General features: G+C 46.3%; 5 protein-coding genes across 5 annotated transcripts; 4 read left to right on the top strand and 1 right to left on the bottom strand.

Moving 5' to 3' along the window:
• Window positions 1–902: 902 nt before the first annotated feature.
• On the top strand, window positions 903–2,564 carry ColSpa_01459 (myo-inositol transporter 1; the record flags this gene model as incomplete). The annotated part of the gene is made up of 3 exons (XM_049267671.1): window positions 903–980; window positions 1,014–1,378; window positions 1,439–2,564. The coding sequence occupies 3 exons, from the start codon at window positions 903–905 to the stop codon at window positions 2,562–2,564; spliced, it is 1,569 nt and encodes a 522-aa protein (XP_049123628.1).
• Window positions 2,565–5,135: 2,571 nt separating this feature from the next.
• On the top strand, window positions 5,136–5,996 carry ColSpa_01458 (ribosomal RNA-processing protein 17; the record flags this gene model as incomplete). Its single annotated transcript, XM_049267670.1, has 1 exon — window positions 5,136–5,996. One exon carries the CDS (start codon window positions 5,136–5,138, stop codon window positions 5,994–5,996), a length of 861 nt encoding a protein of 286 aa, XP_049123627.1.
• Window positions 5,997–6,330: 334 nt separating this feature from the next.
• Window positions 6,331–7,015, bottom strand: ColSpa_01457 (adrenodoxin, mitochondrial; the record flags this gene model as incomplete). The annotated part of the gene is made up of 3 exons (XM_049267669.1): window positions 6,331–6,566; window positions 6,632–6,738; window positions 6,792–7,015. 3 exons carry the CDS (start codon window positions 7,013–7,015, stop codon window positions 6,331–6,333), a joined length of 567 nt encoding a protein of 188 aa, XP_049123626.1.
• Window positions 7,016–7,691: 676 nt separating this feature from the next.
• ColSpa_01456 (mitochondrial fusion and transport protein ugo1) lies at window positions 7,692–9,238 on the top strand (the record flags this gene model as incomplete). The annotated part of the gene is made up of 2 exons (XM_049267668.1): window positions 7,692–8,581; window positions 8,641–9,238. The coding sequence occupies 2 exons, from the start codon at window positions 7,692–7,694 to the stop codon at window positions 9,236–9,238; spliced, it is 1,488 nt and encodes a 495-aa protein (XP_049123625.1).
• Window positions 9,239–12,850: 3,612 nt separating this feature from the next.
• ColSpa_01455 (endoglucanase-4) lies at window positions 12,851–14,184 on the top strand (the record flags this gene model as incomplete). Its single annotated transcript, XM_049267667.1, has 3 exons — window positions 12,851–13,600; window positions 13,621–13,719; window positions 13,873–14,184. 3 exons carry the CDS (start codon window positions 12,851–12,853, stop codon window positions 14,182–14,184), a joined length of 1,161 nt encoding a protein of 386 aa, XP_049123624.1.
• Window positions 14,185–18,332: the final 4,148 nt, after the last annotated feature.

Below are 18,332 nucleotides of genomic sequence, written 5' to 3'. Positions count from 1 at the left end.
CACTGCAAGCAATTTCCTCTCCCATCAAGATTCTGGCAAGTTGCAAACTGGCTGGTTGGTATATGGGTAGCTTGGCTAAAGCGGGAAAGTCGCTGGTTCGAGTAGGGGGGAAAAAAGCCAGGGAGACGGGTGGATGAAAGGGTGTCAAATAGGAAACGCGAAGGAAATAAGAAAAAGTTGCCTATTTTAGTCTGAAGCGGCAACTTTCCCCCCCGCACGCCATGCATACACCGCTAAACTCCACCAGCGCCAGACTAGACCTCGTGGCGACTTGATTTCTACGCCTACCCCAGGGCTGCCTTCACTCACATTGCACTACATTGAGCTCCCGAGAAGGACAAGTGTTCCGTGGAATTCGATCAGTTCTAGGTAATTATCGAAGTCTGGGGAAATCTGGGGGATGTTGGCTGACTTGGCTGACTTGGCTGACTTGGCTTGTCTAGACTCATTTCTTGGTAACTGCCGATGAACGCTAGTCTCGTGTATTGACTGTGTTGCCATTGGCTCTTGGGATCATCTCGAGCTTCCACCTCCCAACTTACCCATCAACTTTGTCAAGTCAGGGTATGGTCAAATACATATTGCAGAAAGCTTGAGCCCAAGTTACTAGTCCATCGGGTTGTCAACGGAAGCGTGCTACGGATGGGCTATGCAGTCTGCAATGTCGCCATTGCAGCATTACTTTCAGCCCATGTTCTCAATCTCAAATGATGATATAAACCCTCGTTCTACCCCAGACATTCCCCAGGTCTTCATCAACACCAGTTACTCACCGAAGGCTGTCATCTCAAGTATCCGACACCTCTCAGCATCCATATTATCTTTTTCAATTGTCCTCCTTTTGCGCTCGCCCTTAAAGCTCTTGATTAGCTCGCGCTAGCTATAGTCAGCTCCAGTCTGCCATGCTGCCAGCAAAAGACCCCAAAGATGCGGCTCAATACAAGAAAACTACCACTGAGGATGACTCCTTCGAGGCTCAAGTAAGTCTGAATGAGTAAAATTCCATCGAACAGACCAAGACTAGCAACTTCTCCTGGATAGTGTCCAATACAGCAGCCATCGGCGGTATGCTCTTTGGTTACGATACTGGAATTATCTCGGCTATTCTGGTTTATATCCACCAAGACCTTGGCCACACGCTAACCTCATCCGAGCGAGAGCTCATAACCTCCATTAACTCTGGTGGGGCATTCATCGTTGCAATCTTCGCCGTAGCCAAGGCATATCGCTTCGGCCGCAAGATTGCCATCTACATTGGATGCTTCATGTTCACGGCCGGCGCCATTCCGCAAGCCGCGTCTTTCTCCTTGGCGTTGATGACTATGGGCCGTCTGATTGTTGGCTTGGGCGTTGGTTCCGCTGCCATGATTATTCCCATGTACGTTGTTTAATGGTATACACATGGCGACCACAAAATTGACCAATGCTATTATGACAGGTACATTACCGAACTATCCCCAGCAAGACATCGCGGCCGCATAATCGGCCTCGAGAATATGTGCATAACGGGCGGTCAACTACTCAGCTATGGCGTAGGCGCCGGATTCGCACACGTCCCGGGTGCGTGGCGGTTTATGGTAGGGGGTAGTGCGATCCCAGCCATCATCCTTGCCTCCATGCTGCCTTTCTGCCCCGAGTTGCCAAGGCAGCTCATCTTTCACGGGAAGTCGCAAGAAGCCGAGAAGGTTATCCGAAAAATCTTCCCCAACGGGACGGATGAGCAGGTCCGGATGAAGGTTAGGCATATCACGATCCACGTCGAGGATTCGAAGGACATGAATGCGGGGAAGTCGCAGTGGTGGGTGCTAAAGCAGCTCTACATTGTGCCCGCAAACCTCCGCGCCTTGATCTCGGCTTGCGGTCTCATGGCCATCTCCCAGCTGTCAGGCTTCAACTCGCTGATGAATTACTCGCCACTCGTATTCTCCCTTGTCGGTTTCAACAACCCTGTAGCCGTCGGAACTATCATTGCCGGGACCAACTTTATCTTTACGCTTGTCAACTTGTTGCTGGTTAACAGGGCTGGCCGCCGGAGGATCCTCCTCTGCACGGTCCAGTTTATGGGTGCCTTCCTCGTCGTCGCAGCCGTCGCGTTCAAATGGATTCTAATCAACCACGACCTATCACTTGGAGACGGTGCTACGGTTGGACCTCCTGCCATCATCGTACTCGCAAGTATGGTATTCTTCGTGGGATTCTATTCGTCGGGCATTGGAAACACGGCCTGGCTCAGCAGTGAGTTCTTCCCGATGGAAGTGCGCGCTATGGGCACCATGATGCTCACCATGAGCTGCTGGGGATCGAACATCATTGTCGCATCGACTTTCCTGACGCAGATGGAGAACACCACGCCCTCGGGCGTGTTTGGATTCTATGCCGCCATCTGTGTGCTCGATTGGGTTTCCATCTACTTCTGCTACCCCGAGGTCAAGAACATGACTCTGGAAGACATCCGCGAGGTGTTCAACTACGGGTTCGGTGTGAAGCGCGCGCGAGAGATTCAGAGGCATATGAAGGCCGATGGGAAGATGGGATTGAATGCAGACGAAAGCATCAAGGCGTAGGACTAGGAGACTTCGGGGCTGCGTCTGAAGTGCGTCGCCGGATGCTAGGCCCACCTGGGCGGGGAGCGTTTTGCTCAAGTTTAGTCGGTCATTTTCCGAGTCCGTAAGTCTGTAAAATCCGAAACTAGCCAGTTCAATGGTCAGTAGAGAAATAGGAAATGTCCACTTGCCGCTGCCAAGTTCCAAGGAATCGGACGAAGTCAAACCGCATAGTTACCCATAGGTAATAGGGTTACACATCCCCTAATTGTAACGAGTATTTGCGCGACCGTGCGGAAGATGCCGTCTGCGCTGCAAAATCAAGAATAGATGACACAGAAAAAAGGTTGAGACATGAGAGGGACAATGCCTCAAGACGACGTTCATTCGAAAAGCGCAATGATTGGGAGACGGACGATTGTAAGTCCCTCCCCCCCACATTCCTGGATTAGCTCATCAGCTAAGCTTTCGTTGCTTGGTGGAACTTCGGCGGGCTGGGTAAATTCGTGATGCCGAGACCAATTCAATCCGGGTTCCGGCCCCACAGCTGGTCATTGACCGGCGCGTGCTTACGTGCTAAAGCAGGGATATACCCCTAATGCTTCCAGGCGAAAACTGCTTTCTCCGGAAGCCTTACGATTCCCAGCTTAACCAACTTTCGGTTGCCTAAAGCTAGCGCCTCCCAAGTCGGTTTCTTGATTTGCTCCACTGCTGCTGCGCGAGTACGAGAATGATAGCACGGCTGGGAAGGATCTTTGGTTTATTGTTGTAGCGAAAACCTGGATATATTTCACGTTCACTGGCCGTACCGTTGATATCATGATAGAAGAGAAACTCTTCAAAGTGAACAGTTACTAAAATATGAGACCTCGATATCTACAGACGCCACGATGTACAAATTCACCGTCAATTCAATCAATTGCAACAGAAGGGTCGGATTACCATCTTGACGCTACTAATCAAAACAATGGCATGTGTCCATGAGCAACGTGACAGTTCTGCTATTGCAGTCTGTTATGGATTCTTCATGTTATCGGTTTGCCGAACGATGTCAATGATTACTACGAGGTAAAAATTCGGCTGTAACTCCTTGAAGCATAGACTCTCGCGCAGTCATTTCGCACTCCTCAGTCGCCGCTTAGTAGAAGCCAAGAAATTGTCGCCCCTTACAGACGAGATGATGAATTGAAGATCCGCGGGTCACCGTTCGTCGAGTACGCAAAAGTTAATCTGGAAAGTAATGTTCCCGGGATCAGTTGGGTCAATAGACGGGAGTTTCGACCGATTGCTCGTAGTGGTGATCTTCGAATAAAGCGGCCAGCCTACTTTCTATCGTCTAAACACTAGAAGCTTCAGCCATAAATCAACAGCTCTCTAGCCGGAATTACTATACTCCTTCTATATCGCTACACGAATGCTCCGTTAGGCAGCATGGTGTACGTTTAACTCCTTGAAGCCGATTCTATCGATGCAATAGTGGCGCACAGACCTAATGGCCATGAATGATCACCCATTTCTCCGACCTAGCCGCCTACAAAGCCTCGAAGCCTTCCTATTAACCCATAATGCTGTAATTGACAAGGGGTTTAACTGATGATCACAGCCTTCAAAAGGTCACAGCGCACCCACAGCGGCCACCGAGACGGACTTGTCGGTCAGTGCAGCCTTTCCGCTGCTGTCCGAGGTTCCATGGAAAAGCCCCAGCAATGCGTTGCGATGTCCTTTGTTGGTGATCTTGCCTCATGCCTGGTTCTTGATATGGGAAGGCAGGGTCACATAGCCAAAGCCCAAAATCTGGTCAGTTGAATCATTGTTCAGACGACGTGCGCTGCAAGATTTGCAATAACTGTGACAGTGAGTTTCAAAGCGTAGTTCTTTCCGAAGCTCAACGTGCTATTGTGGCCCATTTCGAAGGGTTATGAATGCCTATGCAGCCTTCGTTCCGTAGGGCTGTTCTGGGTTGGCTGGGCTTCGCAGAGATTTGGACACATGGCCGACTGGCCGAACGGAAAGTGTCAAAACAAGACGACGTCAATGACTTGGGACGCCGGTTTCATCTTGCGAACTGCAAGGCTTCTAGGTTAAGAATCGGGGAACATCAGGCCGAGACATATGGCATTGACCTCTTGAAGTAAGCTTGAAATGATTTGCGAAAGCAAAGAGAACGGTCGCTATTATCTGGTTCTGATTGGTCAGTACAGCATTCCAGCAGTACTCACTGCCAGCAGGGGTAAGGTTTGTCCAGAAGCATCCCTGGAGTTTACGAAAAATACAGTTGTTTTATGAATTTTTGAACGAGTCAAGCGGCGCTAGGTTCTTTGCTCCGATGACTTACTCAGCCACCGTCTATTCGTGACATGTGAGAAAGAATTCACCCCCCAGCAAAGACTAGGTTGATGTGGGGAGCTGTCTCGGTGAAGGCCAGCTTATCTCGGTGAGTACACCGCTGATAAGGAAAGCGGCCCCACCAGCTGAACCCAAAAATTTGACCTTCGCAAGTGGCCAAGGAACTTTTTCCAGTCTACATTCATCCTCCCAAAGTCGACGCCGTTAGACCAACACACCAATTGCCTCGCCAGAAAACCCACAACCATGGCCGGTACCGAAACAAAGAAGAGGACAAATGACGGCCGGCTTGCGCCGCCGTCCAAGAAACAGAAGCGTCAAGACAAGAAGCAAGCAGAGCCCGCCTCGGACGAAGAGCAAAGTTTCGATGCGGTAAACCTCCTCGACTCGGATGACGATGACATTCTTAACGCGAACGTCGACGACGGCGCGGTCTCCGACGACAATGATTCAGCGAGCTCGGCAGACGAGCGTCCCACGCCCAGGAAGACGACAAAACCTGCCCCCAAGGCGAAAAAGAGCAGAGATGCCCCCGTGGGCACCGACTCGGATTCGGACTCGGAAGAAGAAAGCGCCGACGACCATGAAGGCGCGCCTCAGAAGACCAAGTCCAAACGTAATGATCCCTCTGCCTTCTCCACATCCATGTCCAAGATTCTTTCGACCAAGCTCTCGAACGCAAAACGAGCGGACCCCGTCCTCGCCCGCAGCGCCGAGGCCCACGAGTCAGCCAAGGCGGCCGTCGACCTGGCGCTCGAGTCCAAGGCGCGCAAGCAGATGAGGCAGCAGAAGAAGGAGGCGATGGAGAGGGGCCGCGTGCGCAACGTGCTGGTGGCGCCCGAGACGGAGGATACGTCGACGGGGGAGATGATTGAGACGGAGAGGCGGCTGCGCAAGGTCGCGCAGAGGGGTGTCGTCAAGCTCTTCAATGCCGTGCGGGCGGCCCAGGTCAAGGCTGCTGAGGCGGAGAAGAAGGCACGCAAGGACGGCGTGGTGGGTGTGGTGAGGAGAGAGGAGAAGATTAACGAGATGAGCAAGAAGGGATTTTTGGACCTCATTGCGTCCGGCGGCGGAGGGCTGAAGAAGGGCGCATTGGAGGAGGCTTGAGCACAAGAACAAAATGGACGGATGCCAGTGCCAGATGTGGCTGGCGGTTTTCTTCTCGTTCACATCGATTTTGTCCAGGATTATAAGCGTAGAGGAGTGATGTTATTTCCCTCCCACCGTCACTTGATACCCGCCAATATCTAGCATAAGCCGAGCCGAGCCGAGTGTATTCCCATCCGTGATGCCGCGCTTGATTGAAGAACACTCCCCCCTTTTTCTCCGAAGACCCCCTTGCCACCTTTTTCTGACATGAAATATGTATAGTATAGTACAGATGATTGAAACAATGTGATGCATGCTGCATCCAACGCCGATATGCTGGGGGCTCTCGCGTCTACTTGAAGTCGCTGGCCTGCAGGTTCCGCGTCATCGAGGGCAGCTTGACCTTGAGGCCGTCTAGTTCCTTCTTCATCGTGACCTGACAACCGAGTCGACTCGTCTCTGTCAAGCCAAAGGCCAGGTCGAGCATGTCGTTTTCGTCGTCTTCGGGCTCGGGCATCTTGTCATAGTATTCCTCGTCGGCGACAATGACGTGGCATGTTGAGCAGGCACAAGAGCCTCCGCAGGCACCTAATGTCCGTAGTTAGCCAGACGTCGCCGAGTGCTAGTCCGCAAGGGCAACTTCTGTCACGTACCCTCCATCTCCAAGTCATTGTCTTGTGCGATATCCAGCAGGTTGTCTCCTTCGCTGACGGCAATCTTGTGCTCGTCACCATCTTTGTCGACGAAAGTCACCCACAGCCTGCAGCAACTTGTCAGTCGAGGTCGCTGCTACGTCATGATCGACTGCCTTACTCTTCACCGGGCTTCGGAGGGGTGATGTGGCCATGCGGCTTAATAGCCGAGATCGAGAAGCTGCGGGCCGAGGGCCATTGGATCTGTCTGGGAGAGAGCTGCGCAGGTCTCTTCGTGACCATCCCGCCGTGGATGCCTCGGCTCTGCCATTGCGACGGGCGTGCTTTCTGGCATGCGCTGGCGGCCACCCTGCATAGGGTTGTGTTGAGTCTCGCGGAGGACATGGTTGCTCGGTACGAGTCCGTTCTCGGCCGGGATTTTCCACGGGGTAAGGCCGTCGATAAAAAGGGCGCAGTGGGTTCGGATCCGATGGCAGGGAATAGGAAGGGTAGTTCAGGGGCACTTCGGCCGGATCAGCAGCATGCAGAAACAAGCAGGTTGGATCACTGCAACCAAAGGTGCTGCTCGTTTGCTGTCCTCGCGGGTGGCGCTCGCTGCAAAGCAATGACAAAAAGTTGTTGGAAAGCTTCGATATATGTGCAAGGGCCTGTGGAGATGCATTGGATTCAGGGAAATTTCTATAGGCTCTCGCGCCTGCGGGAGCTCCGATAAGATCCACAGCCCTCGGCCTTATCGGCCGGCGAATGGTGATGTTCCGACTCCGGGACCCATCGATTTACTGTTAGGCGGGAAGAGCGCAGAGCATGAACTCCATTGGCCGGTATGTGCCCGTACCAGGCGCTTTCAGCTGCTGGCGCCAAGGAAGGCGCGTCGAGTGAATTGTCGTGCGTGCGTGGTGCATGCATCGTCCCGTCATGGCTTTTGGGGAAGGACGGGCCCCGCTAATCTTATCTCCGAGGTGATTTCCATTTCATCATGCAAAATTGGGAGCAAAAGTGGAAAGCTCCCGAAATCATGCATCACGAGAGCTGAGCCGCAACATCCGCCAACCCGATCACCATGGCTACTCATAGAGAAGGGGTCAATCCCTTGAGACCATACTACAAACCGCCGACCATAGGAGAGCCTCCTGACCCGACGTCTGCGTCATCCGCGCCCAATCCTTTTGCCCGCCATGCAGGCAATGCGACGAGCGAGCGGTACGCGTCAAAGGCACGCGACATCTTCTCTGACATCGACTACAAGGACTACATCAGCGAGCCGTCCCCTTCTGTCGTCCAAACCGTCAAGGACCTCGTTGACGAGCTGCTATGGAAGTACACATCGGTATTGATGGCCCAGCCGTTCGAGGTTGCAAAGACGGTTTTGCAGGTCCGGAGCCATGACGACGTAACGTTGGCGGCACCGGCTTCGGCAGCAGCGACGCCCTTGGCGACACCCGTCTCGGAGCGGTTGCAGTCCCAGTACGGGAGTGCGGTATACAGTGAAGCCGATTCCGACTCGGATCTCGATGAGCCCGCCTACTTCACCTCAAATGCTCCGAGCACGCCAACTCCGTCGTTTCCCAGGGAGCATCGAAACCGCCAGTCCCCTTCCCCTATCCACACGCCGGCTGCGAAGCAGCCCGTGCCGCCTCACCAACTCACCATTCGGCGGCCCGATTCGTTGATGGAAGTTATTGGCCAGCTCTGGCAAAAGGAAGGCGCCTGGGGTGTGTGGAAGGGATCGAATGCGACCTTCCTCTACTCGGTCCTCTCGTCAGTGTTGGAAAACTGGTCGAGAAGTGCCCTGAGTGCACTGTTCAATGTGCCGGACCTGGGCGTCAAGGAAGATATTGACCGACTGATTGATATCGCCTCGCCCTACCCTTGGGCCTCTTTGTGCGTTGCCGCAGCTGCGGCCGTTGCAACGGGCCTCATTCTCGCACCTCTGGATCTAGTGCGCACAAGGTATGTCACCGATTGTCTTGTATGTTTACCGTTGAAACACGGTGCTGACTCTGACCTAGACTACTCGTTACACCCACTTCGAAACAGCCAAGGAGGACATTGTCGACCCTCCGAGCTCTTCCCTCCTACGTCTGTCCCTCGCTGCTTGTTGTTCCTACCGTCCTTCACTCGCTTATCCACCCTATTCTCACACTGTCAACACCACTGGTTCTCCGTACTAGGTTCCTTATCGACAGTCGGGTGTCGCCCACCACCTTCTCGGTTGCCAAATTCTGCGCTTCCTCAGTGGCACTCTTCGTCAAGCTCCCGCTGGAGACCGTCCTCCGACGTGGCCAGGTCGCCGTCCTTTCTTCCCCCTCGCATGTCCGCGCCCTCACAGGCAAAGACCAGAAGATGGAGACCATCGTGCCGCCAGGTCGTTACCACGGTGTCATGGGTACCATGTTCTACATCATGAACGAGGAGGGGTCTCGCGCCATTGCAACAAAGCCCGCGCCGGCCAAGAAGGGCAAGGCCAAGACCAAGGTCGCAGAAACAGTCCACCGCAAGGGTCAGGGACTGGACGGTCTATGGCGTGGCTGGAAGGTCAGCTGGTGGGGTCTGGTTGGACTCTGGACAGCGGGCGTTATCGGCAACAGTGCCGAGGGCGAGTTCTAGAAGAGGGATTTTCAAGCGAGCAAACCCGACACATGCAATATTTAACGACCGTTCCGACTTCGATCGCAACCAAGTGCGAGGGCGAGGGCGAGGGCGAAACAAACCGGAAAGAGACTACTGTAGTTCGACTGTTGTACTAGAAGTGTGTACCTTGGGATGCGGGATTCACAGGCGTTTTGGGGGAAATTTTCACAGTCCCGAACAACTCTCTCCTCTACGATCATGATGAGATACGGTATGACATCCTTCTTCAAATTTCAACTGTACAAATTGCAACCAACTGCAATCAACCCCTCAAGACGCTGTACTGTAGCTCTTTTACGTCCGTAATACCAATTCAAAGCCTGCAGGACGCTGAGCCATACCCTTAATAGAAATATTTGCGTCGAGATTAGTTGCCTTCGTCACACTTCCAAAAGTCAGGTCCTCGCGCCAGCCGCGAAGGCCGTGTCACCCCTCTAATCACATCTACAATACGTCCGTATTGTAAGGTTTTCGCTCGGGTTTTCTTCGTACGACTCGGAAACTTGGTTGAGGGGGAGCCAACCGAGCCCAACCAGCCTAGTGCGATGGGTGCCTGCGTGAAGGATGCAGCTGTCAGTAGCACCAGGGGCCTTGTTGCGGCACAGTTCATCTACGGAATTAGGCACTCGAGAAGCCTTGGTCCATGTTTTTTTTTCCACATCATGGCTGGTGATGACGTGTAAAAATATCTTCAGGATCTGCTGGGCCTGGGCCATGGAAGCTGGAGTGCTACATACGCTCTCCACGCCGAGGCTTTCTACAGGTAATAATCAGGCTGCAGGCTGCAAGCCTGTTTTACCCATCACCTGAGAATCCTAAGGGGGCGTAAACAATAGCTGGAGGAGCTAGAAGTGACTCGCATCGTAGCCGGGAGCCGATTGAGGTCTGTTATCTTGCCTCGCTTTTCGTAGATGGGGGGCCGTGAAAGGGGATTTGATGGGGGCCGAAAAGGGACACCTCCATCCGATTGATGAGACAATACTTCAAAAGGGCATCGATGCGGCCTTGTCCTTTCCGTAAATGATTCTGTCAAAAGAGACACATCTCACTTCACTTGATACTGCTTCCTGACAAACGTTTTGCCACCCTTTACCAACAACTATGCCGCGCACTTCTATATTCGGCGTCAGTTCGGTTTTCAGAGCCGTACTCCTCGCCTGCATCATCCTCAAGCATGTTGCCCTGGCTGTCGCGCGGTCGACGGTGCGGCACGCTTGCATGGCAGTCCTCATGCCTCTTATGCTTCTTCACGTCGCCATCATCGACGCCTGAGACATGTCTCTCACATCAGACACCAAAGTGGTAGGACAAGGCCCTCTTGGATACCTATTCTATCCCTCCAGACGAGACATCTCACCTTTTCCCGCCATCGCCGTCTATTCAAGGGCGATACAGCGCGCAGACGTCAACCTTGCAGCTGTCCCAACGCCTCGTTCCTTGTCAAGGGGAACATCGCTAACGTGCTCCCTGGCTTATGAGCACCTCTACGACATACGTCAGTGTGAGCCAGCCCTGATGGCAGCAACGCTTTCGTCAGTAACCTTTTCTGAGGTCTCGCTTCCGCGTGTCTAGCCGTCCTTCCGTTCGGTGCCGCCTTCGCGCTTCCCGCTCCCCAGGCAAGAAATACCGCCTGGCAGGTATATTAGACACACGCTTCTGTAGCTCTCGCTTGAGTGTAAGCACGTGGAACAAGGTTTATGGATAGAGTCCGTTGCCGGATTTTGTGTGCATCATACTTGTTTTTTGGAGTCTTTTTGGTCCGAAGTGGCTTTTGGCAGGACTAGTTCTGACCAGACCTTGATCCAGGTAGCCTGAGAACTGACCAGGCATGGCTGGACCATTCTTAGGATGAAAGCGTCCAGCTTTTCGTCTTCTGGGCCCTCTAGACTGTGGGCGGGGAAGCCACCTTTGTTGAGTATCCTCCCAGGTCTGCGGCCTTGCGTACGAGTTTGTTTGTACAATAAAAATCCCTCCGACACACAAGTCTTTGCCAAGTTGACCTGCCTTGTCGAGTCTTGAAACCACGCCTCCTTGAGCATGCCTAGCCTGAGCTTACTAACATCGGTGAGTTTGATTTCAGCCTCTGTCGTAATTCTGGTTAGCCAGAAAGATACCTTTGGGTGCAATTTACTTAACTTGCGACATGGGGGACAGATGAAAAGCCTTCTTGCGGTGCACGCATGCTGTAGTAGTCTATCGATTCGGCTTGAAAATATTGGCTCATGCCTCTACAATCTGTGAAGCTCTGGGTGGTTTGCCGTCACTAATTACTAGTTTCATGTCATTCACGTGGCCCTCGCGTGTCATATTTATTTGTAGTAGGTTCAATCATTTCCGCCAGTCAAAGTCTCTATACCTTGATGTAATCACCAGGAACAAATTTGTCTACGATGTGATACAGCAGCCGTCAGTTGTGGCTTCTTGCCTACCGTGGATGCCTTAGTATTTGCAACGCGCTGACCACTGCCTGCTTGGGGTTCACCAAGAAAATCCTCCTTTTGACGCTGCCCTGCCAAGTTGTCTCTACGGACCTGAGAAACTTGGCGGCTGCATCCCAGGTGTTGCTGGAGGGTGCGACGTTGAGACACATGGTTACATGTCCTCACGCTATCGAATCTGCAGGGGGTTAGACTGCTGGGAAAGCGCACTACCCAGCGAGTACACAGGCTGACGGCGCATCTAGCTGTTCATTACCTGACTCACTCACTCGAATCCGTCAAAACCGCTGCCCTATTGAGTCGACCGTCCCGAATATCAGGGTCGGATTACTAAGAGGACAAGGTCTAAAGCCTGCGGTGACTGACCTTTTTGCGACTCAGCGACATCCGCTCGGATGATAGTTGCCTTCTGTGTGCCCGCTTTGTAGCCTTTCCTTCTTTCTCTATTGCCTAGAAACATTCTTCAAAATCCGCGCCCTGGTGACCTAAGTAACCTTTCTCAAAAGATTCCGACGCAGTTCCATGGAAGCAAGCCAATCTAAACGCCATGCTCAAGCCGTGGCGCCTATTCCGTAAGTAGAAGCCACCGCGCTCCGGTTGCGAAATAAGGATAAGCTCTGTTAGTAGTCGATTTCACCAATGGCATACTTTGCCGTGAGGCTGAGAGGCGAACGCCAGTTTGTTGCAGTAGCGTGTCCTACGGCTTCATGCTACATCTGGTTCCGGCGGGATACTACCTAGACGGCGACACAGGAAAATACGGGTCTCGCGGATATGCTCACGTACCTGTCTAGAGCAGACATGGCGTTCTAGCCATGATTCAGTCTTGTCAGCTAGGGAGGCAACGGTCAGGTTTTGTCTCCCTCTCGCAAATATAAGACCATGAGGGGAGATGCCGACGGTTGGAATGTTGTGCTCACTCTATCCCTAGCTCAATCTTTTACAACTACAGATCGTACGTGGGTACACATACGTTGAGTATAAATCGTGAAGACCAATGCCTCACTGAGGAGACACTTTCGACAGAACCAGCGTCACTCTCTACGGTTTCACTATCGTTCACTCACTTGTTCTTTTCCTTCGCTGACCACTTCTCGTTATAGACGTTTTCTTTTCAACGTCGCGCCACTCTTTTTCCCCTTTCACAAACATGGGCTGCCGAAAGATATATGGTCTCATGGTTGCCTTGGCCTCTGCCGCAAAGGTTGCCGCACACGGTCACGTCACAAACATCGTTATTAACGGCGTTTCTTACCGCAACTACATTCCGGTCCAGGATCCATATACCAACAACCCGCCCCTCGTGGCCGGATGGACGATTGACCAGCGTGACAACGGGTTCGTCGCGCCGGATGCCTACAACGCACCGGATATAATCTGTCACAGACAAGCCGTCGCAGGGAAGGGCCGCATTACAGTCGCTGCCGGTGATACAATCCAGCTGCAGTGGACCGAGTGGCCTGATAGTCATAAGGGCCCTGTTATCAACTGGCTTGCTAACTGCAACGGCCCCTGTAACCTTGCCGATAAGACTGATCTGCTATTCTTCAAGATTGACGGCGCCGGTTTGATTGATCCTCCTCAGCGTACTAACCGCTGGGCGGCCAGCGTTCTCATCGAGAACGGTAACGCCTGGCTCGTTCGCATCCCACCCAACATTGCCCCTGGTCACTACGTTCTTCGTCACGATATCATTGCTCTCCACAGTGCCGGCCAGCAGAACGGTGCTCAGAGCTATCCGCAGTGCATCAATCTCGAGATCACAGGCGAGGGCACGTATAACCCCCTGGCACTCTTGGCACTGCTCTCTACAAGGCCAACGATCCCGGTATTCTGTACAACATCTACCGCGATAATCTCAATGACTACGTGGTTCCGGGAGATGCCATCATCTCTGGGGGTGTCTCCATGCTCTCACAGTCCCGGATTCAGATTACCGCATCCGGCAGCGCTACCCCTTACGGCACAACTCGTGTTGTATCGTCAACCAGCATTCTTGCCGCTTCTTCAAGCAACACGGTTGCCTTCAGCCCGTCTTCTGATATAGAAAGCTCGTCCTCTACAGCAGTTGAGACCATCACCACTATCCGCTTGACCAGCACCATTACGGCCACACGCACCACCAGCACTCGCGACAACATCGCACCCAGCAGCACGACAGCACCCTCTCAGTCCTCAGCGCCTACAACACTCCAAACACTGACTACCACGGCACTTCCGTCTGATGAGCCTACTCAGGTGTTATATGGCCAGTGTGGTGGCTCAAACTACCTGGGTCCTACCAAGTGTCCGGCGTACGCTGCTTGCTCTACAGTGAACCCGTACTATGCGCAGTGCACCCCTGCTTCAGTACCAGTGGGATTGCAATCACTCTATGGACAGTGTGGCGGAAGAGACTGGCCGGAACAGAGCGCGACTGCTTGTGTCCCTGGGGCTCGATGCTCTACAGTCAATCCTTGGTACGCGCAGTGTACTCCTGCTTGAGAGTTTGGGTTTTAGCCGTCGTTGCTGGATGACACGGTGTTGGTTTGAAGAAAATGCGTTGTTAGGAACTAACATGAAAGCGTTGCATGGAAGCCTGGGAGGTAGTGTTGTATTGTGTTGAGCTCCTGCTATTTCCCCCATAGTCAGTGTCGGTGCATTGAGCACACCGTGATGAGCTATGTTATCTGATTAATAGGAGACAAATACTGCAAAATCTGTTTTCTCCTGATGCAAAATAAGTTATGAAATGGGCTGTATGCTCCGATCGCTGATTGTGATAGCGCCAGCAGTGCATTTAGATCTTTCTCGGGTCTGGTGGTAGTTGACCGTGCTTTCATTCAGCCAACGACACCGGACTGTTGAAGCAACTAGCCTGCAAGAGTGCAAATACCTTGCCATAAATGCATAATTTGATGCTCAACTACTGTACTTCGGCCAGAAGAGTTTCGTGTGATTTGGCTGCTTACGACGGATAACGAGCTTTTAGATTCCCAACTTACGTTTCCTACAGAAAAAAGATTGTGATTGGAGGGATCGAGTCGTAGAGAACTTCAGTCTTGACCACGTCATGTCTCTGCCCAGTTTCTAGCTGTCGCGATGCCCTCACGCACATCGCGCAGCCTTGTGAGATTTGCGCCGGGCCCGGATTAACTATTAGTCTGGTCCCTTTGTGCGGATCCACCATGCAGAATACGTATTTATTTGTTTTGGACAAGGTAATCCTATACATAGAAATCTAAGCCGTTTTCCTTATGTCTTTTTTACCCTAAGTAGTGATTCTATAATAGTTATAAGCCTAGTTTATATTATACCTTTAAACTACTATATTTAGAGTATATTATAAGCTAAAAAATCTTTTTTAAATAAATTATTTTTATTTTCTTAAACTAATATCTTTAATATATTTATTTTTATTAAGGCTATAAGGAAACTTAAGACGTAAAGTAATTAGCTTTTATAGTATATAACTCTTTAGCTTAAAGTAAAATTAAAGTATATTTAAGAATTTATTAACTTAAATAGACTTAAATAAATAAAAAAAAAATTTAAATATTTTAATAAGATTTTAAATATTTTAAGGATTTTTACTTTTAATAAATTTATTATTAATATAAATCTTAAATAAACTAATAATAAACTTTTTTTAATAATAACTAATTTAAATATTAAGGTTATATATTAAATATATATTTTAAATATTAATATAAAAGAAGTTATTTAGAAATAATAAAAAAAGGTATTTAATATAATTAATATATAAGTAAAAATATTAATTATTAAATTATTTTTTAAGTTAACTTAAATAAAAGCTTTAATATAAAACTAAATAATATTTTACTTAATATTTAAGATTTTTAAGTAATAATATATATTAAGTAACTTATTTAATTAAACTATTATTTAAAAAAAATATTTAGTTTTATTAAATTAAATAGCTTTAAGTATTAACTTATTTATTTAGTTAATAAAATAATAAAATTTTTATTTTTATATAAAAATCTTAAACTTATTAGAAGTCTAAGGTACCTTTACTTTAAGAACTTTTCTAAGAGTAATATTATATAAAATTACTTTATTTTAAGTAACTTATAAACTTATAGAAATTATTTAAAATAAAATAATAAGCTTTTTAGTTAAAAACCTAAATAACTATATAATAATTTTAATTAGTATTTTATAAGAAAACTTATTAGTAATAAAGTACTATAAAAAAAGGCCTAATATTTATATAACTTTAATAAGTTATTTTATTATATTAACTAAGAATAATTGTTGAATGGATTCTCTCTTTCTAAGAGAACCTGTTTGTATGATTGTACTTAGGTTAAAGTTAAAGTAAACCAAAGATATATTTTCTGTAATTATCTTCTTAACTATAAGACTTAGCTTTTATATATAAGATATATGATCTTATATATCCCTAAGTTAGTTTAGTATAAATATACTTTTAATCCCCTTAATAGATAACTAAGGGCTAAATATCCAGTCTATGCCCTCTGCTATAATATGTATCCTTAAGTCATGCGTATTATATAATCAGCTAGTACTATTATTCTAATACTTATAACTTTTTCTTTTATGACTATATAACTTCTTATAATGTCTAATTAGGTTATACTAATTATAATATTAATAACCTTATTGTATAACCTTATAGGTTAAGCTATTTGTGTTATATAATAAATTACTAATATTAAAACTCTAAGTAACTATTTATTTCCTTCTTACTTAGTTAAGTAGATAAGTTATATATTAGTAAAGTTTCTTTTTTCTTTATTAACTTTACTTTTACTTTTATTATTAATATACTTTTTTTTTTTTATATAGTAATTTTAGTTATTTAAAACTTTTTTTATTTAATTTTTTTTTTTATTTTTATTTTTTATTTTTTATATATATTATTTTTTTATATAATTAATTAATAATAATTTTTTTTTTTTTTAATTAACTTTAATAATAACTACTTATATATAAGATTTCTTTTTATATATTTCCTTTTACTAATTTATTAATAGTACTTTATATAATTAATTTATTATATTTCTTATTACTCTTAGTAGTTTAATCTTTAGTAATATTAGTATATATATTAATATATTTAATAGTTATTAGCTTTATTTTTTAACTAGTAACGCTAATAATTACACTCTTTTGTTAGCTTTAGCTATTAATATATATTACTTTTGTTTTTACTTTGTTTTTATATATTAACCTTAATTGTAGAATAAGGAGCGTCTTATTATTAATATACTATTACGTAATATTAAGATTTATATCACTAGTAACACTTCTATTCAGCAGTTTATTACTAGTATTATTTGCTACTAAGGCTACTTCCTTGTAGTCTTAGTTTAGTCTTATGGTTATATAGCTATTACTTATAGTAATAAATGCGTAACTACTAACTCCTTATGCTTCTACTAATATACCTATATTCTCACCTTTCAGGGTAGCGCCTACGCTAAGTGCGTCTAGTAGTTGCATAGCGCTTATTATACCTACTATAGTTAAGATATTGATTCGTCTAACAACCTGGGCAATAATAATAATAATAATAACAGTGGCCTTAGCAACTACAAGGCTCTTAATATCACTAATGCTTATAAGCCTTATATACCTGGCAGTAAGCTTAGTAAGAACATCAGCAAGGGTAATCACTTTCTTGGCACTTCTGTTAGCCTTATGGTTATTAATAAGGAGTAATTATATAACTTCTTTTTCTTAAAATCTTATATAATAATTAAATAGATTATATAATATAGTAATTTAAGAAGGTTATAGATATAGTAGAGGTATAATTTAATATTAAGATTAGTATTAGTAGTAGTTAAGTATATTAGATACTTTTTTAAGGTTATACTTTATTTTTAGATAATTAGTAATATATAGTAATAAGGTTATATAAATTAATTATTAAGTATTTTCTCTTAATCTTTTAATATATACTTTAATTTAAATCTTTAATATGTTTATTATAATTAATTATTTAAATGTTAAGTTTAGTGATTTCTTAGTAAAGGCGTTAGTAAAGTTATTTTTTTTATTAATTTATCTTACTTCTAAGATCTCTTTTTTTTTATATAACTTATATAGACTTATAATATTAATTATAAGCCTTTTTTTATTTATTATATTTAGTTATATAAGGTACTTATATAAAGATTATAAGTCTAAATAGATAATAACTAGAATTTTTAAGAGTTATAATATATAAAGGATCTTAGTAAGTGTTATATTAAGGGATATCTTATTATTAAATCCTGTAGTTATCCTATATAATTTGCTTATAAGTATACTTTATATGACTCTCTTGTATTTTGTTAAACTTTAATATATAATGTTTCCTTTAATCTAGAAGTTTGTTGTTATATAAGCTATTTTTTTAGCTAGTATAATAATAAATCTAAGTTATAACGATAGATCTAAGTTATTTATAAATGATTTATCTATAAAGATATATATTTTTGTATAATAGAGATTAAGAGGGATATATGTAAGGCCTTATGTAGGGTTATTGATTTACTACTAAAGTTATATATTTAAAGCTTTAATATTCTTCTTATCAGGTTCTTTAGTTTAGGCTATAGTTAATAGGTTATATAATGCCTCTAGTTAATAGATAAATGTGAGGTATGCTTTTCTTGCCC

Source organism: Colletotrichum spaethianum, assembly GCF_022836535.1.
Source record: "Colletotrichum spaethianum MAFF 239500 DNA, contig02, whole genome shotgun sequence".
Lineage (NCBI taxonomy): Eukaryota > Fungi > Ascomycota > Sordariomycetes > Glomerellales > Glomerellaceae > Colletotrichum > Colletotrichum spaethianum.
The sequence above is the reverse complement of the archived record's forward strand: the minus strand, read 5'-3'. Positions and strand labels throughout refer to the sequence as shown.